The 26,747-nt window shown below is 41.0% G+C and overlaps 1 protein-coding gene across 4 annotated transcripts in view; it reads left to right on the forward strand.

Annotated features, from left to right (window-relative positions):
- The window catches only part of col11a1a (collagen, type XI, alpha 1a), a 92,884-nt gene that overhangs the window by 35,091 nt on the left and 31,046 nt on the right, over nucleotides 1-26,747 (forward strand). For 3 of the 4 annotated variants that reach the window (XM_037973230.1, XM_037973229.1, XM_037973232.1), the window contains 28 exons: nucleotides 1,144-1,218; nucleotides 1,320-1,403; nucleotides 2,611-2,667; nucleotides 4,685-4,738; nucleotides 4,834-4,887; nucleotides 7,131-7,184; nucleotides 7,292-7,345; nucleotides 9,605-9,658; nucleotides 9,871-9,915; nucleotides 10,030-10,083; nucleotides 10,177-10,221; nucleotides 11,749-11,802; nucleotides 11,981-12,025; nucleotides 12,147-12,200; nucleotides 13,002-13,046; nucleotides 14,090-14,143; nucleotides 14,219-14,263; nucleotides 16,845-16,898; nucleotides 16,984-17,091; nucleotides 17,176-17,229; nucleotides 18,094-18,147; nucleotides 19,014-19,058; nucleotides 19,142-19,195; nucleotides 19,327-19,371; nucleotides 22,037-22,090; nucleotides 22,574-22,627; nucleotides 25,377-25,430; nucleotides 25,878-25,985. In XM_037973230.1, the coding sequence (XP_037829158.1) occupies nucleotides 1,144-1,218; nucleotides 1,320-1,403; nucleotides 2,611-2,667; nucleotides 4,685-4,738; nucleotides 4,834-4,887; nucleotides 7,131-7,184; nucleotides 7,292-7,345; nucleotides 9,605-9,658; nucleotides 9,871-9,915; nucleotides 10,030-10,083; nucleotides 10,177-10,221; nucleotides 11,749-11,802; nucleotides 11,981-12,025; nucleotides 12,147-12,200; nucleotides 13,002-13,046; nucleotides 14,090-14,143; nucleotides 14,219-14,263; nucleotides 16,845-16,898; nucleotides 16,984-17,091; nucleotides 17,176-17,229; nucleotides 18,094-18,147; nucleotides 19,014-19,058; nucleotides 19,142-19,195; nucleotides 19,327-19,371; nucleotides 22,037-22,090; nucleotides 22,574-22,627; nucleotides 25,377-25,430; nucleotides 25,878-25,985 (1,611 nt within the window). The remainder of the gene's footprint in view (nucleotides 1-1,143; nucleotides 1,219-1,319; nucleotides 1,404-2,610; nucleotides 2,668-4,684; nucleotides 4,739-4,833; nucleotides 4,888-7,130; nucleotides 7,185-7,291; nucleotides 7,346-9,604; nucleotides 9,659-9,870; nucleotides 9,916-10,029; nucleotides 10,084-10,176; nucleotides 10,222-11,748; nucleotides 11,803-11,980; nucleotides 12,026-12,146; nucleotides 12,201-13,001; nucleotides 13,047-14,089; nucleotides 14,144-14,218; nucleotides 14,264-16,844; nucleotides 16,899-16,983; nucleotides 17,092-17,175; nucleotides 17,230-18,093; nucleotides 18,148-19,013; nucleotides 19,059-19,141; nucleotides 19,196-19,326; nucleotides 19,372-22,036; nucleotides 22,091-22,573; nucleotides 22,628-25,376; nucleotides 25,431-25,877; nucleotides 25,986-26,747) is intronic. The other variant, XM_037973231.1, reaches the window with a different exon arrangement.

A 26,747-nucleotide genomic window follows, 5' to 3' on the forward strand; every position in this document is an offset into this window, starting at 1 on the left:
AGGGTTTGAGGGGTTAGGGCCTTTTGGCCCTGGGCTAGGGTCAGGGTCTCCTCAGGGTTTGAGGGGTTAGGGCCATTTGGCCCAGGACTAGGGGTAAGGTCTCCTCAGGGTTTGAGGGGTTGGGGCTTTTCGCCCCTGGGCTAGGGTTAGGGTCTTCTCAGGGTTTGAGGGGTTAGGGCTTTTGGGCCCTGGGCTAAGGTTAGGGTCTCCTCAGGGTTGAAGGGGTTAGGGCCTTTTGGCCCTAGGCGAGAGTTAGGTTCTCCTCAGGGTTTGAGGGGTTAGGGCCTTTTGGCCCAGGACTAGGGTTAGGGTCTCCTCAGGGTTTAAGGGGTGGGCTAGGGTCAAGGTCTACTCAGGGTTTAAGGGGTTAGGGCCTTTTTGCCTTAAGAAATTTAGGATTTTTTTTTACATGGGCTGAAGTGTATTTTGTAAACACAACAAAGCCATGGTCTTAGACGGTAAATCTTCCAAGAGCACAAAGGATTTCACCACTAAAATGCAGCTTTAATACGGAGGATAAGAAGTCAAGCAACAGCAAATACTTTTATGCATAAAAGCACAACAAGTACGTCACAATACCGTGGTGGTGCAGAGAAAGCCTTAGCTATATATGGCATAAAATTGCTGAGTTCATGCTACAAAATTACTTAAAATGACCACTAAATCCAGCTGCCATTGCTGGAGATCACGCTGTGTTTGGTAGAGTATCAGATACGGTGAAGAGGTGATGTTTTGGCAGTTTTCCTAAATGCTTTCCTCTTCAAGCTCTTCCTCCAGCCTTCCATTCTGCAGCTCACTGTTACAGAAACACACACACTGACTCACACACCCTCTGTGATCAAAAGGATGTTGGTTTTGGATGACCAACAGAGGTCTGGCCTTCACAGAGAAAGGCTTAGTTTAGGATCCCTGAAGAAGGAGGAGCTAATGTTCATCAAACTAATAAACAGCACAGCCAGTAAGCCAGTTCATTTCTCAGACAGGCTATGGCTGTATATCTTTGTACAATTTGTCCTTTTTCATCTTCAGTTGGCTGTAATGTGTGTAAATGTTACTTTAAAACCACAACAAATGCTTTGCGTTGTGAAACTGATCTGCTAATGGTTTATAATATTAATAATCAGTGGTGTCTCTTTGCTGCAGGGTCCTCCTGGTCGTGCCGGTCTACCAGGTGCCGATGGTTTACCAGGACCTCCTGGTACCATGTTGATGCTGCCAGTAAGTGCACTGACAAGCGAAGCACACCCTGTTCATCAGCTGGAAGAGTAATGTAACGGAGCAGAGATGATCCTAAAGAGCTGTGTGTGTGTGTTGAACAGTTTCGTTTTGGTGGGGACGGTGAGAAGGGTCCAGTGGTGTCAGCGCAAGAAGCCCAAGCCCAGGCCATCCTTTCCCAGGCCCGAGTAAGTCGAGAGAACTCTGAGGTGACCCCCACAGCTGTAGGGGGAACAAAATGAAGCATTTTATTGGGGGTCGCCCTGTGTTTCATTGGCTTTGCAGGACTAAAAGGCTGCTCTGAACAGGTGGACTGACAGGAGAGACTAAAAAATACTTTAAGGACCATCTATTTATAGCTGGGTTAAAGCAACAGGTGCAGAAAACATTCCATGTTTTTGCAGGAGGAACAACGAGGAGTTTTAAGAAAACAGGCAATGTGGAATAAGGTTTCGGTTGTAAATTCTGCTGTTTTCCCAGACAGACAATACCCCTCCTAGAAAGAGACCTAATCTGAATAGTTAATCGTCTTTTTTGTTAAGAAAAAGGGACATTTGTTTTAATTAATTTGGGCTAAACTCAGTGTAAAACAACACACAGTAAAATAACATCCACCAACATGAAAATAAAAAATAATTAAAAGGTTAGTTAGCTAATGTGCTGTTTATACGTGAGTGATGCTTATGACGTATTTAACAGTATTTATAAAACGCCAAAGGATGTTTTTCAAAGCAGGTGAGTTATGGCCCTCCTGGCTTCCCGTACGTCCACCTCTTGCACTCCGCTGCCATCTGAGCTCACCATTCTTGGTTTGCTTCGGAGCAGAGTGCTTTAGATTGTGTCCTCCTAAAAACACTTGTGCATCAAATGTATTCTTCCTCTGATTGCACACACCGGACCCTAACATCTGCGCTGTGACGGCTCGTTATGAATACATGTTCCATTACGCCCCTGCAGTTTGTATCAGGTGGATATTTCTGTGGGTTTCCACAAAATACAACGACCCTGAATGTGGATTATAAAAAAATTCTAATCTCACAAGCTGCTTTCTTTCTGGAAATACTAAGCCTTCAAAACATTCATTTTATTATGAAACAGTAACTGATATATGGATGTTTGTTTTCACTCATACAGACGACTAAATGCATAGGTTTAGATGAAATAAGAGCTGAAAATGTGCGTTCTTTGAATAGGATGAGCTCTAATATTCCTCAGACATTCGTAATAGAGGAAACTGGGATGGTTTATTTTGTGTCAGAGCACGAAAACCATCATTATGTTTTATTTTAAGTCCTTCTTTATCTTATATCTACTGCAGGTGCTGATTGAAACAAACAAAAGATGTAGAGTAACTTTTTTTTACATTTTTTTACTAATGTGGTCTCTGGTCTGCAGCTGGCTATGAGGGGACCCCCGGGGCCGATGGGTTTGACTGGAAGATCCGGACCTGTGGTGAGTTGTTTTTATGATTCTGATTTTGTGCAAATGGTATTTTTAAATGTCACAAACTGCACATGACTAAACGTCCCATTACATTCAGGAAAAGTGTTTCTTTCATGACATTTTATGACAGTCTTATAGCTGTGTTTACTGCACATCTTTGAGATCTGATATCTGCTTCTTTTTTGCTTAAATTATTTATATTTTGGGACAAGAAGGAGATGCAAAGACCTGAGAGGAATTACAACCAAAATAACCTAAAATCATACGACCAAAAATTAACAGCTTGTCTTTAATCCACAAGTCAGCCGGTCTACAGGCAGACCACAGTGCACATTTCACTGTGCATGTGTAGAAATTAATATATTTAATACCCATATGTGTTAAAGTGTCTGCTTGCATCATTTTAAGCTTCAGATACCAACCTTTATTGGGTTGATTCCAGGAATCTTGTGATAAACAGACATTAGTGTCCGTGGCAGCAGATTAATAAATGGTGCCGACGCTCTGAAGGACGCTAATTACTCCTCTGTTGGTTTCTTCTTCTTGTTCTTTAGTTTGGTTTAGTTCTCCTCCCACAGCTTGATTGGGAACAGTGTGCTATGTCCTTTGGTAGCAGTACGACATACGACATAAATGAAATTTATAAAGAAAACTGTGAAGATTTTCCCATCGACAACAATGGGAAACAGGCTCCTGTTTGCAGCTCTACAACTCAGACAAACCTCACAGCAGGATCATCATTTAAGGTTTAAACAAGTCACAGAAAGTTGGTCTTTACATGTCTGAACTGGCATTTTTAAAGGTTTTAACGCAGTCACAGTTTAAGTTTGAGGATTTTGAAGCTTTCAGCGTGGAATGTTTCACTCAGAGGGACTCGGACCGATTGGATGGGGAATGCCGAACATTTTTGCTCCCTTGTTTGGTTTGGTTCGCTTCACACTGCAGTTTTGAAAGCAGACAAAACCAAACCGCCTGAGCAACATCGTGCAGTTACAGCGGCTGCTTGTTGGGGGCGGTATTGCCCAAAAGGAGCACTGACCATCAAGGTACAAAAGCACGAGGAAGGAAACTCGACTCATCGATTGGCCAGGACCAAATAATCATCTCCAACAGAAACAAACAACGGAGCAACACCTAATTTCTGCTTCCTTGTTGGTCCAACCCATTTGCTTCTTCACTTCCTCTGTTGGTTTGCTGGATAGTAAGGACTGTAACCAGGGTTCACTTATTTTATCCGCACCAGAGTTCGGATGAGCTTTCACACCCGAGGAAATGACCTCTGCTCCGTTTAACAGCAGACAGCTCAGGTGTTCGAGTGCCCTTACAACGAGATGACGCCATGAAACTCCTCCTGTTTTCACAAACTTTACACTTCTCGTACAATTTATTTTTGTCTCCTTTCACCCAGTGTGTCTCTCACCGCTAAAGAACTTGTGATTTTCTCTTAAATCCCCCCCAGAGGGCAGAGTGAGCACATCCAAACTCCCATTGACTCCCATTGTATCTGAGCTCAGGATCTTTACTTCAAAACTAGAAGCGAGGAGAAAAAATAAATTAAAAAATGACTCGGTTTGCAAAGAGGCGAAACATTTTCTGTAAATATCCAAAAACTTTCCGTGAAAAAGTTAACGTGGAGAATCTTGGAAATACTCCAAACTGGAAACTTTCCATTGGAATTATGGAAATGTATGGGAATTAACTGGAAATTGGGGATAATAATGAGTTTGTCCAAAGTTTATAAAGGTGATAAATTTGAATGAGACATCATTGATGACACCGCTGTGTCACAACCTTCAGAGAACAGTGGAATTTGAACATTTTTTGTTCTTTTTTGTTGTAATTCTTCTCTAGATTCATGGACATTTCTGAACAAAGTTTTTTTCAGTAATTTCTTTATTTGTTCATGCAGCTGAAATCAGGAAATTAATGGATCTGCTCTCTTTATATTAAGCTAAATGTTGCCCTCTGCTGTTTACTTTGAATCATTTGTCCCTCAGTGATCTGTGACCGGTTCTTGTCTCTGCAGGGACCTCCTGGTCCTGGTGGACTGAAAGGTGAGAGCGGAGACCCTGGTCCTCAGGTGAGTGTGACGACTCTCAGCTGCCGCTCTCGGCCTCACCACGGTCTACATGTCGGTCTCGCGTGGCTCTGAATGCTCCTCTTGTGTCTGTGCAGGGGCCCCGTGGCATCCAGGGGCCTGCGGGACAACCTGGCAAGTCTGGCAAAAGGGTGAGTGAACTCGCTCACCCTTGACGCTCGTGCAGCCCTCTGCCCTCGTGTTTGTTGTGTTTTTATTTGTGCTTGTGCTCACAACTCGGACGCTGAGAGGATTATTTTCTCCTCGACAAACAATTGGCTGATGGACGCTTAAAGGCGGCCAATCCTCGGGTCAATATCCGGGCACTTAATCTGTCTGAAAATGCCAAAACAGAAAAAGTGGCTCTGGATGTGGGCTGCTAGTGTCACGGTGCAACAAGGCCAAACATTTTGACCCATTTGGACACAAACATAAACCAGCCATGGAGGATTACAGAGCTGGTTAAACGACCGGCTGTTAGTTCGTCTTTAAAGCAACAGTTTTCAGAATTTCACACTTCAGTGTTGGTGAGTGCTGAGGCAGTGAGGATGATGATGATGATGAAAAACCCAAGGCTCTTCCTCAGTGCTGTTAGCCGCTCGTTAAAGGGACAGTTCAGATCTGTTGAAGGGTAAAGAACAACTCATGCATTATCTGTTGGAGGCAGGTGTTTGGATGACATCAGTTTTGAGAAACATTTTAATTTTGACCAGATTGATGAGCAAAACCAGGCCTATTAAACAAGCGGCCCGTGGGCCAGATACGGCCCCTTTTAATATTTCTTTGGCCCTCCACACTGATTTGTCTGAATAAAACGCTAAAAATATACATATCAGAGATACTTAAGCTAGTAGAAGTCTGCCTTTGTGGAGACGGGGTGGAGATAAACATGTGCACCTGTGAGCAGCTGTTTATTTAACCCATCCGTCTGATTTGTGCTTCGCTTTTTGTTAATAAAGCAAAAGTTGTTTGCTCCCGAATCTTCTGAATTCTGCAGTTCACGTCCATTCTGTTCACCTCACAACATATTTACGTCAAATTTAAGGTTACTTGCAAGTGCTAATAGCAGCAGCAGCAGCTAGCTGGAGCTCTTCCTGCAAAAAAAAATCATAATATGTCTCCTAGAATGACCATGTGATGGGAAACTGGTAATGATGTAAAGGTTTGGAACCAGAAATTATTACGTCATCATTATGGTCCAAGTGGACCCACATCTAAAGCAGATCTTGTCATCTTAAAACAAGCAGCTCGTACAAACATTATTATTTAAACTGAAGGGTTTGTCTCAATATTAGATCTTAAAGAATTGGATTAAAGGGACTGTCCCCAGCCACCAAGCCAAGCACAGCTTCTGCTCCATGGATCATTTATATAATGATATTATTACATCGATCTGCTGGGTATTTTATTTTATTTTTCACTTCTGTTGGGGCCTCATTTATAGTTATATTTGTGACGGTTAGCTTGTAGGTCTGCTAATACATGAAAAATGAGTAAAAGAACAAGTTTCACTTCTTTTTCGCCACTAGTCTGAGGGAAATTTCTCTTATTTGAAGTCGGTCCATCGTGCAAAAAAAGGCTGGGGACCACTGGTTTATTGGGCACATTCAAGCATTTAGTACTTATTAAATCCCATTGTTCTTGGTAAAGGTGCACAAACTGATTTAAACTTGTTCAAAAATGTCATTTGGTCTAAATGCTCCCATTTAAAACTAAAAACCACTGTCAAGTTACACATTACACAGTTATTTTGGAAGAAATATTAGAAAGATTTCTGCAGAAAGTGCCTCAGCCTTCACCAGAAGTGCTACAGCTAGCTGCTGCTGCTGTTTGCTCTTAGAAACATTCACATAAAATCTAAATAATACAGTTTTAAGATGGCAACAGTCCACTTTGATTGTTTGGACTAACTGTTAGCTCGTTAATCTGGTCAAATTCAATTCAGCAAACAGAGCTACTGCATCTACAGCAGGTAAGATATTAACTGTTCATAACTTTTCCACTGAATCTCATTTCAAAATATGCTTTTGAAGGCGTTTTTATAATTCCCTGCCACCTCACTGCCACGTCTTTATAGAGAAAATTGTTCTTTAATCCTTTTACAAAATGAATAAATATTTTTGTGTTTGCTTCTGGGTCTTTGGAGTCAACCTGCTGCTTCACTACAATAATCAAAATATATTTGCTTTTTGTGTATTATAAGAATCCAGTAAACAAAATAATTTAACAAAAGAACCTGTTCAATAATAATAGAAAATAAAAGGATATGAAAAGAGTAAGCAAAATAAAATACATGCAAAATATCTAAAAATGCAAGGATTATTATTTTAAAACTCTCCGAGTTAATAATTTCTGTACTGTTTGTGTCATTTTGCTGTTTTTTTGTTTTTTTAAGGGGCGCCCTGGTGCTGATGGAGCTCGTGGGATGCCCGGAGAGTCGGGCTCCAAGGTGAGAAAGCTGTCACAGCTGGATTTTTATGAAATGATCAGCCACGGTGGAATAAGTATCTGTTGACCCTGCGGTCTGACGGCAGCTTCTGCTCCGTTTGTTGACAGGGTGACCGAGGCTTCGATGGGCTTCCCGGGCTGCCTGGAGAAAAGGGGCACAGGGTGAGTGAAGGATGCTTCAGTTTGTTAGACTTATGTAAGAAAAATGTTTTTTAAAATGAACACTCTGCTGTTTTTAACTGAGGTGTCATTTGGTTTGAATAATAATGTTATTGATGGTGTGGATCCAGATGTACCTCGTCTGGAGCCAGAATTTCTCCCGGTACTTAAAGCGTCTCTTTGTGTGTGTAAGAGAAAAGACCCGAGTATTAGTGGTTCTGCTCTTAAGAAGAGGAAAGATTGTTCGACCGTATAAAACAGGGGGGTCAAACCCAGTGATGCAAGGGGCCAAAATTAAATATTTGGTCCCAGCCAAGGGCCAATCACGATCAATATTTATTAAAAGTTACATAAATTAATTAGTTTTAGATGTATTATGTCAAATCATTCATATAGAAATATCTTTTCCCAGTTACAGATTATACAGAATTTAGAGCAAACAGACTTTAATGAACACAGACAAATAGATCAAACATCAAAAAGCTCATTATTAGCAGTCATTTCTTACGCCTCACTCAGCTTTTAAATGAATTTTTTAACATTGAAACAGATTTTTTTAAAAAGCCATCAACAAAAACCTGATCTTACAAAAATTAAAACTATATATTGTTGGCTTCAAGAGAAAACTTCACTAATTAGGCTCAGTTTTTTTAAGCAAAATAAGAATCAGAGACTCGATCTGAACCAGACTGGAGGGCCGGATGAAATGTTACAGAGGGCCGGATCTGGCCCGCGGGCCTTGATTTGACACGTGTGGTATAAAACAGTTAACTTTTAAAATGTGCAATAAATCTCCCAAAGAGCCCCTCAGTCTTTGAGTTATTTATTACAAAGAAAAACCTCCATCAGTGGGACTGAACCCACACTGATTATTATAATATAAAATATTATAGATTTTTAAAGTAATGCATATCACCCGCCAATACGCCAAATATACCAAAGTTTTTAACGAGATCTCTGTCGTTCAGTTAGCGCTCTGCGTCGTCTACCTGAGTTGTAGCCAAGGTTGCTTAGCTGTGGCGGCCATCTTGATCTTAATCGAGTTTCATTACTTTATCTCCAGTGGTTCGAGAGATATTTAGCTAACAGACTCGAACAGTTAATGTCAGAATTTTAGACAAAGATCTTGAATAATCGGTATAAGCTTGGATTATGTGTTTGGGATGACTGTCAACTACTACCACACCACATTTTAGCTCATTATCTGTCAAACTGGCTGAGTTATAGCTACTTTTCTGTTGGCTAAGATCAGTTAGCCGTGGCAGCCATCTTGAATCGGGTTGACTCCAGCAGCTTATAAGTTTAGTTTCTGAGATTTTCAGTAAAAATCCATCCAGTGGCTCGTGAGATATTTTGTTAACAGGCTGAGAAACGCACCTGGTTTTCATGGTGGCTGGTGATAATTAACTTAAATTCTTTTACAACACCAGATTTAATTGATAAACCTGAGAAAACAAACAAAAAAAAACGTCTTACTGGAAATTTATCATCTTTAAATATTATTTACTAAAAGTTTGTGGTAATAAGATAAAACTCACTTAAGTTATAAGTTAAATAAAATGTTTTTGTCTTTTCTTTGATTTGTGACTCAGAATACAAGTAAAAGTTTGACCAGCTCTGCCAGGTTTTATCTTGCTTCTTGAATCAGATTAATACACCGTTTTATTTTAAATGTTTAAACCAAAATCGCTTTTAAATCTGGAGAACTGTAACCTAAAGAAGTGTTATGATCCACAAAAATAACAATACGGGAGCAAAAACTGAGACTAGATGATCAAGTTTTTAAATCGCAGCCAAGAATCTGAGGCAAAACATATTTTAAACCAGATAAATTCTAATTTTCTGTAAAAGTACAGTGTCTGGGAGCTGAAACGAAGTCTATCAAGATAAAAGCTAAAATAGCAAAAGGCTAGTTAAAAGCCAAAGTAACAAAAGGATAGCAAAAATCTAAAAGTATCAAAAAAAACTAGCTAAAAGTAGCATAAGAAGACAGAATAGAGGAAGTTTGTTGAGGCAGATTTTAAAAAGAACAATATTTTGAAGACTGAAGAGATTTCTGTGTGTTTCTAAGGGAACAATATATTTAGAAAAGTATAAAAATTACATAAAATAAAAGTCACAGCTTCAGAACGAGCTGAACGTTTTGATACGGGAACAGCTTAAGTACGCAGAAGTACTCAAACGTGTGGTAGAATTATCTAAAACCTGAAGATCCGATCAGCTAAAAACTGAAAAACTGAATCCGTCTTTCCTGTTTCTCAGGGGGAGGTGGGGCCAATGGGACCTCCAGGCGCCCCCGGAGAGGACGGACAGAGAGTAAGTCCTTCTTTCCTCCGAACACTTTGATGAAATTCCCCGGACCGAGGCGAGTCGCCGACATTCCTGCTGGAATCAGCTGAAATAAAACTCTGATGAACACAGAAGTTTAGGAAACCTGATTCTCTGGTTTACCTGATTTGTTCAAATCAAAGATCCTCTATGGACACTCGGTTGAGAGGATTCACTCTGACTCTTTTTGTTCCCCGCAGGGTGAGGATGGAGAGATCGGGCCCAGAGGGTTGGCTGGAGAGAGTGTAAGGCTGTTATTTTTATTAGACTGATGTAAACCTGTTGGAGTTCAACAATAATATATATGTTTTTAGGACCGGCTTTGTCAGAAAATGTGATGCCGTTGTTTTTCTTCACAGGGTCCTCGAGGTTTGCTGGGACCCCGCGGTCCTCCTGGACCCCCTGGAGCACCTGTGCGTATCGTGACCGTCACCACCTGCCCCGTCTGAGATCACTTCCTGTAACTGATACGACAAATGATGGTTCTTTGCTTCTGTTCTCCTCAGGGTGTCGCTGGAGTCGACGGTCCTCCTGGTCCCAAAGGAAACATGGTACGAACCCGACCGCCTCTCCCTGAAACCGAAACACGTCTGAATGAACCCCTGAGGCTGAAAAACCCTCGGGTCGAAGACTGATCTGTGCAGATTCTTCATTCAGGTTGCACCGTCTGTGTTAGAAATGTGAGGTCAAAGGTCATTCTGATGCCTGGAGGCAGTTGGGAAGCAGAGCAGCTGAAGTGCACGAGCATCAGGATCTGGGGCGGAGTTCAAACACTGAATGCTAGGAAATGAATTTAATGACAGTCAAAATATTCCTAACATTTACTGAACAGAATCTCCATTTCTGAAATGTTTTATTGTAAATAAGAGAAAATGAAACAAGGATGCAAAGCTGACTATCCCCTTGTAAACAGAAAGATTTATTAGGAGCAATTTTTTTGAGAGGATGCTTAAGATACAGTCAAATATACTGTTGTAAAATGAAAAGAAAATTAAACATTATTTACCGTTGGGGGGCAGGTGACTTATAACACTTTTATTCTCTGTTTTATAAAAATATAAAACCATCTAAAGAAACAAATTGCTAAACATCCGACCTGCATCCAGACACGATGATAAATAATAAAGTCCAAAAAGGAAACATTTACGTCACGGCCGCAGGGAGAACGGCACGCGCTGCCTTTCAGTGTTGCCATGGAAACGTGTCAACAAAAACTCAGATTAGTGTAAAGCATTCATAAAGATGTTAATTTGCTCACTCTGCAGCAGAAAACTTGACCTTCCTGGGATTTACGCCCAGGCGAGGATGTTGAGCGCTGATCGTCAAAAGCAAAAAGTTAAAATTAGACAAATTTAACTGAATAGTAGCTAAAGCGAAACAGTTGCTTAAAGCTAAAAAGACTCGAGCACCCTGAAGTAGATTTTAAAGACCAAGTTTTTTAAAGATTTAAAGACTCCTTCAATTATTTCAGTGAGGCAAAAGTGTAAATAAAGGTAAATATTTCAAAAAATATAAAAATTACACAAATCAAAATGTCCGGAAGCAGACAAATATTTTGGTACATGAAGGGTTAAAACAACACCAGTCGTCCAGGAGGATTTTTAAAAAGCTGACTGAACTTCTTTTCTTGGAGATCTTTGCTGGCCTGGTCCACACCAGGACAACAAAGACCCTCACAACCCTCAGGGGGGAGGGGAGGGAGAGGGATTTGGGTGAGAGTTCAGCTCTCACTGCAGATTTGAAGCTTGGAACTCCATATATTTCACTTTGAGCTGGGACAGCTTCTCAGATGAGAAATAAAACGTCTGAAAAAGAGAACAAGACAAGAGGATATAAAGACGGCAGTTTTGAGAGGAACCTCAGGTTTAATCAGCTGCTTGATGTTTGTCTCAGTTTGATCATGGCTGATTTTTTTAGAGCTTTTCTCTTACATACGTTTCATTTTTCACATTATAAGCAAAGAAATATGCACAATCTTTACCCTGTAGCTCATCCTGCTGACTCTGAAACAAAAAAAACAGTTCCTGACAGGAAGTCCTGTTCTACTGAGACTAAAGCTCCTGTTTATCTCTTTTTAGGGACCTCAAGGAGAGCCCGGCCCACCGGGTCAGCAGGGGATCCCAGGAACGCAGGTAATTTATTATTATATTTATTAGAACAGCTTATTTATTAGCATTATGCTGTAGTAACAGTATATACTGCAATAAATGCCTGCATGGAAACACATTAACACACAGTTTGTTCAGCCTCTGTCTGAATGAGCTTGTGGTTGCCATGGTGACAGACGCTCGTTTCTGTCTTTCTTCGTAGGGTCTTCCTGGTCCTCAGGGTCCGATCGGACCACCCGGAGAGAAAGTAAGTTCCTTTAATTTTATCGATTTGTGTTCAGGAAGCTGCTTCCTGTTTGGTTCTGTTGAACTTTTTAATCTTTTTTTTTTTTTTTTTTACCAGTTTCTCTCTCTTTCTCGTCTCACAGGGACCTCAGGGCAGGTCGGGGCTGCCTGGGTTACCTGGAGCCGATGGACCCCCGGTGCGTCTCTTAATCTCTCAATCCAAACAGAAAAACATCTCTTTATTCATGAAACTTTACCTGGAACAGGCGTTCCTTCATTCCCTCCTATGTTCTTTAGTGTTTCCTCCTTTTGTTCTTTCTCTTGAAACAAGTTCTTGATAATCATATTTATATATTCATTCATTTATGACTTTAAATCATTTTATTTCCTGTGAGAAATATTCTGATGGTTTAGTTCAGTGGTGTCCAGTCCTGGTCCTCAGAGCCACCATCCTGCAGGTTTTACTTGTTTCTCTGCTCCAACACACCTGATTTGAACCAATGGGTGATTAACAGGCTTCTGCAGAACATGAAGAGGTGATTTAACCACTGAATCAGGTGTGTTGGAGCAGAGAAACAAGGAAAACCTGCAGGATGGTGGCTCTGAGGACCAGGACTGGACACCCCTGGTTTAGTTCATGACGCCCCGCAGACCTTTCTGTAAAACCTGAGCCTCGGAGAGCTCCTCGGGCGTTTCTGAGCTAAAAGCCGGTGGGATTTGCTGCTCTCAGCTGTCCTCGGGTCAGAGAACGTTCTTATTTACAGCTCTGTGCCTCAGAAAAGCCAGGTGTTCCCAGGTGAAAGTTTCTCTGTGTGCTGCTCGTGATGCGCTCATCAAACCGTCCTCAGAGAAGCTTTTTGATGTAAATAAAACGAAACTTTCCTTTTCTCTCATTCACATGTTGCTCCACAAATCAGCAGATTTTTAGGCCTTAGCAGTGTTAGCTAAATAACTCTACCACTTTATTAATCTTTATTCTGACATATTTTCCCCCACAGGGTCATCCTGGTAAGGAGGGTCCAGCTGGAGAGAAAGGTGCACAAGTAGGTGGATTTACCTGACATCATTTTAGATGAGCAAAGTCCAGAAACTTTCTAAATATTATTGTTTAAAAGCATTTACAGAAAAGCTGATATGTTGTTTTCAAACAAACTATCTTGACGACAACAAATGAAATGCTGTGGTCAGATGTTCATTTTTAAATCAATGTTTATGACTCTAAGGTTTAAGAATTAGTGTTTTATTAATTAAACTGATATTAGCCTGAAACAGGAGTCCAGCAGGGGTGTAACAGTACGTTTATTAGTGCACATGTCAGGTCCGGAGCGTGTAATTAGACGAGGGCGCACACGTTGTTTTAACTGCTTTTTGCTAACGGCTGAAACAGAAAAGGAGCAGAGGACGATGTTATCTAAAGCACTCTGCAGCAAAGCAAAGCAGGAATATCTACTTCACATGAAACGCTGATCAGGGTTCAGGTCACACAATTTGAATTTGGCCTATAATAAACATTCATACATATGGCACCGGTTGTTTAAAAAGCGCCACGTTTGACAGCTTTGGCCCAAAGTCAGGGAGGTTTGATTTTTAATCAGAGGATCGTCAACACCTGCAGCTGGACCTCCTTTTTATTTTGCATTAATTTAAGCCAAATCAACTAGAACAAAATGTTGTTTTTTTTTTAATTATTATTATTTCCTCACCAGTCTTGGAGCTTTTCAAGCTTTTTGTTTGACTCTTGGCCTGTAAGACACTGTTTACAGCTCAAATTGGATGGATAAAACAGAGCATTATGAATTATTTTATTTTGTATTGAAGCTGCCAGCAAAAACTATTATTTATCATTTGTTTTTTTTCCTGCTGCACCAAAACATGACCCCAAACACCAAGACACAGATTATGTGGACCTTACACCCCTAGTATCTAATACAGAAGATGTTTGAGTACTTTATTATGTGCTGAAACTCACTCCTCACTCCTTGTGCTATTTTACCTAAATGTGGGCTATAAATAATACAATACAGACTGTTCTGGTGCATAAAAAGCTTTGCATTCATGACAATGATGCAGTGATTCTTTGCTGCAGGGTCCATCGGGTCCCCAAGGTCCTATTGGTTATCCTGGCCCTCGTGGTGTCAAGGTCAGTTTAATTTTTTATTTTTTATTTTTAATGTCACCTGTCGCCTCACCTGTTGACCTGGTTCTTGTCCGACAGGGGGCTGATGGTGTCCGTGGTCTGAAAGGATCCAAAGGAGAGAAGGTATACTCTTATTAATGTCTCAAGTTATGGTACTGTCATGCTGTTTTGTATTTTGTACGTTGCCATACCTTGAAATGCATTTTCTGTGGCTTAAATGTGAACTGAAGCATATGTAAATGATGTAAATGCAGAGAAGCATTCCTGTTTTGTAACTGGTTCCCTGTTTCATACATGTGGTGTTTTATTGTTCCATGTTGTGTTGCTGCTGAATACCTGGGGGGTTCACCAGCATCGTTTTGTAGGAATGTCTGAACTGCAGACACCTGTCAGCATCTCGCTCTGGTCCCACCCATCATCTTCCGGGTTTTCTTCTTGTTTTGATACGTCTTTGTTGTTCTGCTCTGGCAGATCTCAGTCTGGCAGTTTGTCCAACTAAAACCCACAGCAGCAACTTGCTCATCACTTTCTTCTACCTCCATCTTTGTGGAACTGGAAAATGTTGCTCTTATGTCACGTTACGTCATGCAGCCGATGACAGATACAGGAAGAAACTCCACGTAGACGCTGATTTTAACTCAGCAGCCGCATGACGTCACTCTGAACACAAAGCAACACACCACTGATGTGCAGCTCTGATGAGAGATGGCTCTACATATGCAAGAAGAGTCGATGTTTTGTTTTTATTTATGCGGCACATCTGATAAGAACACAAAGGACTAATGCCCCTTTTCCACTGGCTCTACTTGAGCAGCCCCGCTCCACTCTACTCGGCTCGGCTCTGTAAACAAGGCGTCGCGTTTCCACCCGCCAGTCTGCTCGGTAGCAGAGGAACGCCTCCTTGTGTTGGTGGGAGGGGGGAGGCGGGGTCCAAAGCCGCACCGCGCGCTACCGCATTTGTGTAAACAACGGAAGAGCTATGGACAACTTTGGCCCTGAGTTGTTGCTGTTTTTTGAGCTTCTGGGGATTCTCCTGAGACTTCAGGAAGAGAGGCGCAGTGGAAGAAATGCTCTGGATGCCGCCATTGTTGCGCGGAGTAGGACGGCTGTTATCCGCCAGAGATTTCAGGCTTTACAGGCCTTCAGCTGGGGGACAGACGGCAGAAACGTTGCAGGGTAAGCTAACGCTGTTGTTTATGTTCCTACCTTCGCTCTTTATGCTTGCATCTGACCACACCCATGACCAATGAGTGAACAGGAGCTAGCTTGCGTCACCCACGTAAGCAGGGCCGGCCCGGTTGGACCCTGCTTCGAATCAGGGCCAAAAATTGCCGGGGCTGGCCTTGAAAAAGGCCCGTGGAAACGCTCAAAGCGAGCCGAGTAGAGTGGAGCCGAGACCTTTAGAGCCAATGGAAAAGGGGCATATGTTACTGATATATATACAGCTCTAATGAGACGAGAAAGACAACACTTATTACGGATTAAAGTACCACAAGCACAACACAACACATGGCAGAGTGTTAGCATGAGATTCTGTCCTTGTCATGTCTCAATTTTCATGCTATAAAATCTTTAAGATGATGAATAAATCTGCTGGAGAGTGTCAGGTACATAAAGAGGTGTTGGTTTCTCACACCCACGCCAGCAAAGGCAGCTAAAGATGTGCTTTTCTTATCGTCTCACCAAGTTTGTTTCCGAGTAAATAAATGCTCTGAGCTGTCACCGTTTCCAGCTTGAAAATAAAAACATTTAATAAGATAGGTTCAGGCTGTTAAACTATCATTTTCTTATCGATGTGACAGATGGTAGAGTGTTGGTCTGAACTTCTTCCTGTGATGAAAATAAGGACGGATCTGGCTGTAAATGCATTCATGTCACAGATATTTCTGGCTGTCTACCTGTCTGCTTTGTTTTGACACTTCTGAGCTGGAGTGGACGTTCGGTGCAGGCTAAACACCTGGCTGGGGCGAGTCGATGGCCATCCTCAGAGGAGACAGAAACTCTCTGAAGTGACTCTCAGTCACTCAGCGTTCGATGTAACGCCGTCCCGCTCAAGGCTTCTGCTCCGAGAAAACACTGCAATCAGTCTGGAGCACTTGTGAAGTATTTGCACTGTGTCACACGACTGAGAATTTAAACGAGCTTAAATACGTCTGGTTTTTATGAAAGATCGATACATTTATGTGGCTGGATAAAATCTATTATCTGACTGAAAGGTGCTGTTCTCGCCGCAGTGACAGGTATTCATGTCGCTTGTGTTGAATTATTTATGACAGGAGAAAATACAGGCCTTGAGGGAAAAAAAACAACAAATTTTCTATGAATAAAGGATGTGTTTTACTTCCTCTGGATGCAACTTAGTGGCAACAAACATGCTCAGTGCTGCATTATGCATCAACTGGTGTCAGAGTTTCAGACAAGACATAGACTGGAAAGATGAGGTGTCACAGTGAAGAGCAGGGTCCCTCAAAGTTCACCTGCATCCAAAGAAACAAACCCAGACTCCTGTGTGTTTTCTTAAAATAAGCCACTTCATTTATCCTCATCACAGAAAATAATTTGGCACTTTGTGCTGTTCCACTGCTTAGCCAGCAGATGGCAGCACTAGTCCTGGGATGTGCAAAGAGATGATGAGAAATTATAAACACTTATGCATTTTATTTAAAATAACTTGATGAAGAAGTAATGTTGTTTCTCCTTTCAGGGCGAGGACGGTTTCCCGGGTTTTAAGGGGGACATGGGAATTAAAGGAGACCGGGTGAGCAGTCATATTTGGTTTTTACACTTCTTTACATCAGTTCAGATGGAATATTTGGTAATATTTGTTTGTTTGTGGATCACAGGGTGAAATCGGCATGCATGGACCCCGTGGAGAGGATGGCCCGGAGGGGCCTAAAGGCAGAGCTGGTCCCAACGGAGAGTCCGGACCCCTGGGTCCAGCTGGAGAGAAAGTAACGGAGCTTTAGTTCTCTGATGCTTTACTCTGACATGCTGTCTGTGGGTTTACTCTTACTCGTGTTGTTGGTGTCTCTCAGGGTAAACTGGGTGTCCCAGGATTGCCAGGTTACCCTGGAAGACAAGGACCAAAGGTAGGTTTGTGTCGTTTTTACCAAAGAGGGTCGATGGTTAAATCTGTAGAAACATCAAAGGCAGCAGACGGGATTTTACTTTGATCATGACAGTAAAGCAAGTTAATGTTTTTAAAGGTAAGAAAGAATAACTAAGGGTTTTCATCGAATCATCCATCCATCCATTCTTTATTCAGCCCGCCATCCATCCATCCATCCATCCATCCATCCATCCATCCATCCATCCATCCATCCATCCATCCATCCATCCATCATCCATCTATTTGTTTGTTCATCCATCCATCCATCCATCCATCCATCCATCCATCCATCCATCCATCCATTGTTTGATCATCCATCCATCCATCCATCCATCCATCCATCCATCCATCCTTCAGTTTGACTGTAGAAGACTGTTTTTTTTTTAAATAAAACATGAGGTCTTAGACGCTGCACAGTAGTAAATAATATGCTGAAATACTAAATTTGATTAGAAGTTTTGTGTTTTTATTGATGTGATTTTTTAATTAAATGTCCCCAATGCAACATGTGAGGGTTTTCTGCAGAATAGGTAAGCTGCTGTTTGAATCTTTTCCTCGTGGAGTACCAATAAAAAAAAAGATTTCATATCATCGTCAACAGCATGAATCATCACAGCTAAAGTTCACGCTTGTTTATTAGGAAACAACATAAAGAAATAAAGGGCAACAAAGCGTCAGGATTATAAATGCGATCAATTTTATACACTCACTAACCAAAAAACTGATTAATCGCCCAGACAAAGGGATGAAACAGAAACTGCAGATAAATACAACATGAGCCTTTATTGTTATGTACGGACTAACCCACGTTTCGATCCATGAAATCTCCTTCTTCTATCGACAGGGCTCAAGTGGATTCCCGGGGTTCCCTGGAGCCAACGGAGAGAAAGGAGCAAGAGTAAGAAAAGCAGCAGACACACAGTTTGTTCATGACGCTCACCACGTCATCGTTTTCCTGCAGAACACAGTTAGCTCCTCATTTAAAGACGTCTGAATGGTGCTCCGTGGCTTTAAAGACACTCACACAGTTTCAGACATGCTGAGAAACATTACGGGTTTCATTTCCATCAGCTAACAGTGTTTTTACAGACAAGATTGCATTTTTATCCTAATATTACTTAAAGGGACACATGAGATGTCCTCTTTTTACAAGATGACCAAATGTTTTGATGTTTCAGGGAAATGTTTGACATTTTAACAGATCATGGCAGGATTTCTGGATCCAAATCCCTCTTAGACCGCCTCTTTGGAGGGCTATCTTAAAAACTATTCATACCCCTTAACCTTTTCCACACTTTGTCACGTTATGAAGTATTTTCCTGGGATTTTATGTGATGGACGAACACAAAGTGATGCATAATTGTAAAGTGTAAAGAAAACCCATGATTTTTAATGTCGTGTGTTCATCCCCTTTTACCCAAAATGCCTTCAGAGGTCAGCTAATTAATAAATAGAGTCCAGCTGTGTCTAATTTAACCTCAGCATGAATCCAGCTGCTCATCATGAAGACCAAGGAACACACCAGACAGGTGTTAAGACGTTTAAAGCAGAGTTAGGTTATAAAACAACACCCCGAGCTTTGAGAAATGGTTCTGATTTAAAGTGACTTAGAAAGATGTAATATACAAAAGGTAAAAATAATTTTATTTAACTTCTAGTTATTTACATAATAAACTAAAGAGTGAGGAGTTTGTGTTTTAGAGGAGGGAGGGTCGTGATGATCTTTTCCTGAACTGAAATGTTTTGTTTTTGGTTCCCTGACAGGGCATCGCTGGGAAAGCTGGTCCAAGAGGACAAAGAGGTCCAACGGTCTGTCCTGTTCCCAATTATCACTGTCAACGAAATCACGTTCCTGATTCAAGACGAGTTAAAGCTCTTCGTTTTGTGTTCAGGGTCCTCGTGGCGCTCGAGGAGCCAGAGGTCCGACAGGAAAACCTGGTCTGAAGGTGAAAACACAACATGAAGAAGGATGTTTTACAGTCGTAGATGAAACTGGATCATTAAATCCCAGTGATGTAATCCTGTGCTGCTTGTGTCAGACATAGTTTGTATTTTCTGATTTGTTGTTGTGTTTCAGGGCACAGCGGGGAATGATGGTCCTCCAGGCCCGCCCGGGGAGAGAGTAAGTCTATAAAACAACTAGTCTTGCATTTATTCTGGCTTTTCTTTCTGTATCACAGATCCCTGTGTTTTATGCCCAGTGTTATAATAAAGTGCATTTCTGTGATAAAAGAAAACGCTCCACATCTAGACTTTCTGCCCTGGGAAACCAGCTCAGCAGGAAAGTTAAAGAAATGGAATTGCTGCACAATAAAAGTCTCCCAGCAGATTCGCCGTGTTTAATAGGTTCATCAGGTTCTGTTGGGTTTACAGTTCTGCACGTTCAAACCACAGAAGAAGAGCAAATTAGCACTTACTCGTTGTATTAATTAGTGCAGGAGGGGGAGAAATAGCCTTCAAAATGTCAACAATAATTCAGATTTCATGAATTATTCCCAGCTGGATTGTTTCCAGCTCTTCCACCTTCGCAACATAAAATCAGCCTGAAGGCAGATGGTCTTTGCAGGGTTCTGGCACGGTCTTCAGGCATGTAATGGTGGTATCTCTCTGGGTTTTGACTAACTGATCATTCAAATTTGAGGAAATAGACAAATTTGTGCAACCAAGCGACCAGTGAGCCGTGCAGCTGCATTTTAAGCAGCCAGTTTTTGGAAAACATAGTTTATTTTCATATTTTTGGCTTGCAGAACTTTGTTTTAGGTCACGCAAGTTGAATTTGTGGCCCACATTGTGCCCACCTTGGCAGCTGCCCTTATGTTTAGGATTTAATCTGCTGGAGTTCACTGTAGGAATGAAGATAGGCAGATCTGGACCAGCTTTTTGATAATTGTTATTAATCATCCATGTGGTTTTAGTCTTGGATGTTTTCTGTCAGAGAGTTTCTGTTCCAATGTCAAAATACAGCTTTTGTGCTGCAGAATCAATGAAACTTAATTGAGATGGATTCCCAATGACTTTGGGACTATTTTGGGAGAAAACTTTGTTGCACAAATTTTTCAGACAATGTTTAAAGTTAAAACAGCAAAGCTTGGAGCATGTGTGGCTCATGCAAGGAAATGGAGAACACCTGCAAACATTTCAAGACATTTTGGAGACAATTTCATGAATTTCATTTGTTAATTAGTCTAAGACAGGGTGTAATTGGTTCAAGTACTGGGGTCTTGATTGGAGCCTCGTAGCAGCAGACCCATGCATGTGATTGTGACAAGATCATGGAAACAACCCAAACAACTTGTCTGCAGAGTATTTTATTTTGAAAAGTTACCACTTCTGTCCAGGCTGCTTTCCTGCGTTTGACTCAGTCGGTTATTTTTCACGTACTAGCAAATCTACAAGCTAACCCCAGAAAAAAAATGAGTAAATGAGCTTATTTTTTTCCCAGTAATCTGTAGGAAAATTGACTCGTATGAAAGTGGTCCTCGATGCAAAAAAAGCTCCAACGTTCTGATGTGTCGCTGCAACCTGACACACCCCAGAAAAGCTCAGCCAGGGTGGGCGCACAGAGCAAAACCAAGGGTTCAAGAGAGCGTTTTGTGATGCGGAAAAGTGTCAGGAAAGCATTCAGAGCGAAGCTGCATCATGACTGAGGTTTTTCTGTGATCCGGCCACGTTCGAGCAGACTGTAGAGAGCTTAGCAGGGTTTTATCCGGTCTACACGGGGCTTTATTTATTCATCTTACTTCTTTTATAAGTGTGAGTTTTGATGCTTAAAAAGGTCCGAGTGAATTAGATTTTAAAGCCTGTGGTGGTGCTGGATGTAAATATTAGTTTTGTAGTTATTTGTACAAGATGTGTCTGTGAATAACAGCGTCTGCATCATCAGAAGAACAAATAAAAGGTTTAAAAGAACTCAGTAGTTGATGCTGTTTGGCGTTTTGACACAGATGCTGATAAGCAGCTTTTAACCTTTTCAACTTCAGGATGATTTGAGTCGGGGTCAATCTTAGAGTCTGAGATGTGATATTTCAGCCTTGACTTGTAAATGAAGGATTTTTAAAAGTGTTAAAAGTGACGTGGATTTAATGATGAAGCATCCTTCAGCATCCTCTCGGCTTTCTGTTCAGCTGGTGGTTCCAAAACGTTAACTTTCGTTACCTTTTTAACTTTATTTAATTCATACAGGGTCCACTTTCTTTTACCAATTAATTGGTTTAAATATAAATATAAACTCCACATCATTCAGAGCATCAGAGGGACATTTTAACCCTTTCATGCACAGTGGTCACTGCAGTGGACAGCTGTTTAAAAGCCATTTTCTTGTACATGTAAAGGGTTTTATATTATAACTGTGCCTGGGCCACTAAAGTGGACATTAGCGGATAATTCAATATACTGGCTGTCCACTGCAAGTGCAACAAAATGTTCTCAAATCCGTCTTGGATTTGACAAAATAAGTCTTATTTTCCAGAAACAACTAAAACTTTTTTTAAAGGTGTCAGTGCATAAGAATTGAAGTACCTATTCTTATCTATTTCTCTTGTAATTTTAGAAAAACTCATTGACTTCCACTGATGTGCTGTAAATAAATAAAACAATTACACAAACGGCCACCAGGATCAGGATTTTGTTTTTAATATGACTCGTAATTTCGACGCAGCAGCAGCAGTTTGTTTGAGGCTGGATTTCTGGAATATCATCACTTTTACTGACATCTAATATAGTAACCCTAATTATAGCTTCACTGCATTTAAACCACATAATAATAACTTCCTGTTTGTCGGCTGCAGGGACCTCAAGGACCACAGGGACCGGTGGGCTTCCCTGGACCAAAGGGCCCCCCAGTAAGTTTTAAATTATGCCCGGAAAGATGCATAAGTTGCTATTTTTTTTCCAGATTGTGTCTAAACTCTACTTTCCTTCCTCTTCTTGCTGTTGGAATAAAACATTATTCTGGTTTGCAAACGTTAGAAATCAGAATTGACTTAAATGGGGAATAAAAGCTAATTCTGCGCACAGATTATTGGTTTCTTATTCAAGCAGATCCATTTTCTCTCAGTCCAATCCGTCCAGCCACTGAGTCCAGTTAGATGATGTTTGTCTTTTCTCCAAACACATAAACTTATTGTGTTTGTTTTTCTCATTAGTCTGACGTTTCCTTTTCGAACAGCATATTTAAACCGTGCTCACGAAGAACTGCTACATTACCGGGGGATAAACCTTTATGGCTTGGAACATAAAGTCCTTTGTTCCACTGATATGCATTTATGGGTCCTATAAAACTGAATGTTGCAGCTACTGAGTGTTTGTTGATTTCTGCCTAACAGGGACCACCTGGGAAGGATGGGCTGCCTGGACACCCCGGTCAGCGTGGAGAGACGGTGAGAACTGACTGCTGATTGGTTCGTTTTCTGGTGTGGGTTCTAGTTTTCAGAACTGGGGTTGTATCATAAATCAATCCCTCCAGGATTTCATGGGCATTTTTTGTGATTGTTGCGGCTAAAATGCCTGATTTCGCGGGACATTTTCCTAAAAGTTGCGAATTTTTTTTTTTTTAATAAAATCAATAAACAATCATAACTTTTAATATATAAACCAAAAATCCTTCCTAGTTTTGTAAGATAATTCCCAACAAACACTGACATTCTCAAAAGGTGCTTTATTTGAGAACTTTGATAGCTTCTAAACTGACATTGATGAGCATTTCTGGATTGTCCCTGGTCTGCAGCTCTCCTCACATGTTTTGCAGACACAAAGTGTTTGTCGATGTGTTTATGTTCCATGATTACACTGCAGGACGTGCAAAACAGCTGCAGCTGGGGAGGAAACTGGTTTGTTGAAATCGTTGTGGGCAAATGTGAAGCATTAGTGCACATTTTGGCTTCGGTCGCTGCTCCTGCACGCTCCCGGCATTCTGATGTTAACAGGAAGTGACGTCACGTGTCTTCTTCCTGAGTTATTTGGGCTTATTTTGTATTCCACACTACACAAACCCACAAAGAAGAGACTAGACCACAGAAACGGTGGCGAATCACTTTAGAAACAATAAATATTGGGTTAAAGTTGCAGGAAAGTTGCAGTGTTTTGGGCAAAGTTGCAAAAAGTTTTGATTTTTCGGGATTTGCTTGATTTTGCGTTAATAGTTGCGATCGCAACATCGTGAAATCCTGGAGGGTCTGATTAAAAGAAGGACAACAGTTTGATGGTTTGTTTAGAAGTTATCTAGCTGCTAGTTGTGTTTTGACTCCTGACATCTTGCAGACTCCATATAATCCCACAAGCTTTTGTATCAACATACTATTGTCTGATTTTTTTTTTTTAGTTCCTATTTGCTCACCCGCCTCCAAACTACAGATTAGATTGGATTCTCCCCATCAGTGCGCCCCACTTCTCTTTAGTCAGTCTAGTACTTGGGTTGCTCTTGTTTGCACGGGATAATAAAGAGAGGTAAAGCATCTCAGAAGTCGTGTCTCCTTACGACTGAAAGACAAAGCTCTGAGATCACTGTCTGTGTTTTATTTTGGTCATTTTCAATGTTTGCATGCCTGAAAAGTCTGTGAAGTAGAGATGCACTGATGCAGCAGCGGAACAAAAAGAAAACCGTGTTTGATTTCTTGCTGCAGTCCCCCGCTCTCATCTTCGATCCCTCTGTACTCAGTATGCATCAGTGAGTCTGGCTTGACGCTCCTCAGAGGGCTATAAATTCCACTACAAGCTTGACAGATCATCAGCTCAATTATTAAAGCTTTCCCTTCCACCTGGCTCTTTCCTATAGATAATGTAATACACGACTGCCTCCCTGGCTTTGCTGAGTCTCAAACAGCAGCGACGCCAGTCTTCATCAGGCTGCAGATTTATGAGCTGATGAACAGGCAACACAAGCATCCAATATGAGAAAGGATCACAGTGATAAAGATGCTGAGAGGATGCCAATCCCAGCAGCACAAGTTGAATTTGAGGAAGTGCAAATTGAGATTTGATGCCAGTGTCTGTCCTGTTGTGGATGCTGCAACATCGTGGCCCGAGGACTTCCACTGAATAATACATCCCCGTGAATTACGAAGTGATCAATACGCCCGCAGACACACCGTGCGTCAGCCAGGACCGGCTCTCTGAAAGCTGGCCTCTAAAGCTTTCTCTGATTGTCAGATGATAAGTTTCAAGTTAACATGGTGAAAATTGGTTATGGATTACACGACTGGATCGAGGCGTCACGTGGGACTGGAGGAGGTCGACCCAAAGTCAGATCGGAAGAGTCGCTGGTTACCTGAAGCTGTTCCTGGAGTTAAATGTGTTTAAATGTCACATCCTGAAGGTTCTCCACTTTTAGATCATCCATCCATTTCCTGCCTCTTATCTGAGGTCGGGTCCAGGAGGGACACCCAGACCTCCCTCTCCACCTCCTCCTGGGGTCCCTGAACCACCTCAGAGGAGCAGCTCTACTCCGAGCTCCGGCCGCCCGACTGAAGAAGCTCCTTTCAGCCGCTCGGATCCAGGATCTCCTTCTTTCAGTCCTGATCCAAACCTCATGACCATAAGGATCTTTCTCCTTGAGCTACAGCTGCTGGGCGACTAGTTGGTGGAAAAAAAACCTCAAAGTTACAAGAAAATGGATGAATTTTCAGCTGAATTCTCACTGAACTGCAGGTCATTTTAAAGCTCTGTACAAAACTAGAGAAATATACAGAAATATACAGAAGTCTGAGGAAATTTAAATTAAATCTTTAATTTGATATCTGTTCCAGACTGAAGGATAAATGTAATTATTGAAGAGAAGGTCTAATTTTAGTCCCTTAAAATCCGAACACATTCCAAACCTAAATATCGTTGCCGTTTTTCTTTCTTTTTAAAAATTCAATCAGTCTTCATGATTTTATAATGATTCTTAAAACACTATTTTATAAACCTTATCGTTAATATAGCTGAACTATTCCTTTAACTTCTCTTGAAGCAGTGACATTTGATATATTTATAATGAAAATTATACTTTAAATAAACGCCACACCTTATCTCTTATAGACTACAAACAATTTGCAGCAAAAATATTGTTAGTTTAAAATAGATAAACTGTGTTTTTTATGTTAGGAGTTAATTGTTTAAATAAATAAATAAATATTTGTGTGTTTTTAGGGTTTCCAAGGGAAAACTGGTCCACCAGGCCCAGGAGGAGTCGTTGGTCCTCAGGTAAGGAAAATATATTTTAAAGAATAAATTTATTCCTAAAGAAAACCAAAACGTTTCTCAGGAGATTTGTGCTCTAAAATCTTGACTAAATAAATCTTATTTAAGGTTGAAATAATTTAGGCAGCTTAATTTATTTTGGGTTTTTGTCCATGCTATGATTTTATTTAGTTTTAATTTAAATATTTTAAATATTTAAATCCTCAGATTTAGGTTTTTAGGATGTGATTGAGCAGCTTTTATCATAAATATCTTTATATATATACTGTAGCAACACTTGTAACAGGATTGTAGAATGAAAGCTACAAAAAAAGGTCAGAAATGGGAATAAATGAATAAATTTCACAAATTGAAAGCAGATATAAACATTTATGAGAAGTTTTTTATTCATTTTTTAATCAAAGAGTTTAAATCAGCTCCACTGATCTAAATGTTCGGTCACGTTCTCAGGGACCCACCGGAGAGACGGGTCCTGTCGGTGAGAGAGGACACCCCGGACCTCCGGGACCGCCCGGAGAGCAGGGTCTTCCAGGCGCTGCCGGGAAGGAAGGAGCCAAGGTACGGCTGCAGAATAACGAGGAGGGATGAGAGCTGTGGGAAAACCCGAAACTCAAGATAAAAACTTTTCTGTTGAACTTCATTAAAGTTGTGAAAAGATAAAAAAAAGGTGCTGGATAGATATCTAACATCTAAACATGGGCTACAAATTCAGCTAATGTGGTTTCAGATCAGTATAAATCCCGTCGAACACAAGTCTGAGCTTCCAGCTGAAGTCTTACAATTCTCCCAGGATTTTCCCTGTTTTATCAACATCTCTGCTGAAGATATAAATCCCAATAAATGACATTCAATTCACACAAAACAACAACAATCCCAAGAACCAAACAACACAAACAATGGTTAGAGTTACAGTAAATATTGTGAGTGGCACAGCCCACTTTAAGGGTCTGAAATCATAATAATTCTTAAATGAAATGCATGATAATGGGGTAATATGGAATATGGAAATCAACCTTTTGTCCATGGGGTCCAACTGACTTCGGGCTTTGCTCCATGAGAGATAAAAGATGTCGGACACAGGGCCGTAGACAGACTTTTAAAAATCCTGAGGTCAACCAGTCATTCTCCCCCTGCACATCAGCTACAATGAAGACCAAAACTGAATTAAAATAGAAGCATTTATTTAAAACAAGTGACTTGAATGTGTATATGACATGTATTTGTGTGTGCATGTAAATCCATGGGGATCAGCCTCATCTGAAGCAACAGAGGACTCAGGGCACAACCATGATGACTCACTGAAATGACATGAATTAGTTT

This window comes from Kryptolebias marmoratus, linkage group LG21 (assembly GCF_001649575.2).
Source record: "Kryptolebias marmoratus isolate JLee-2015 linkage group LG21, ASM164957v2, whole genome shotgun sequence".
Lineage (NCBI taxonomy): Eukaryota > Metazoa > Chordata > Actinopteri > Cyprinodontiformes > Rivulidae > Kryptolebias > Kryptolebias marmoratus.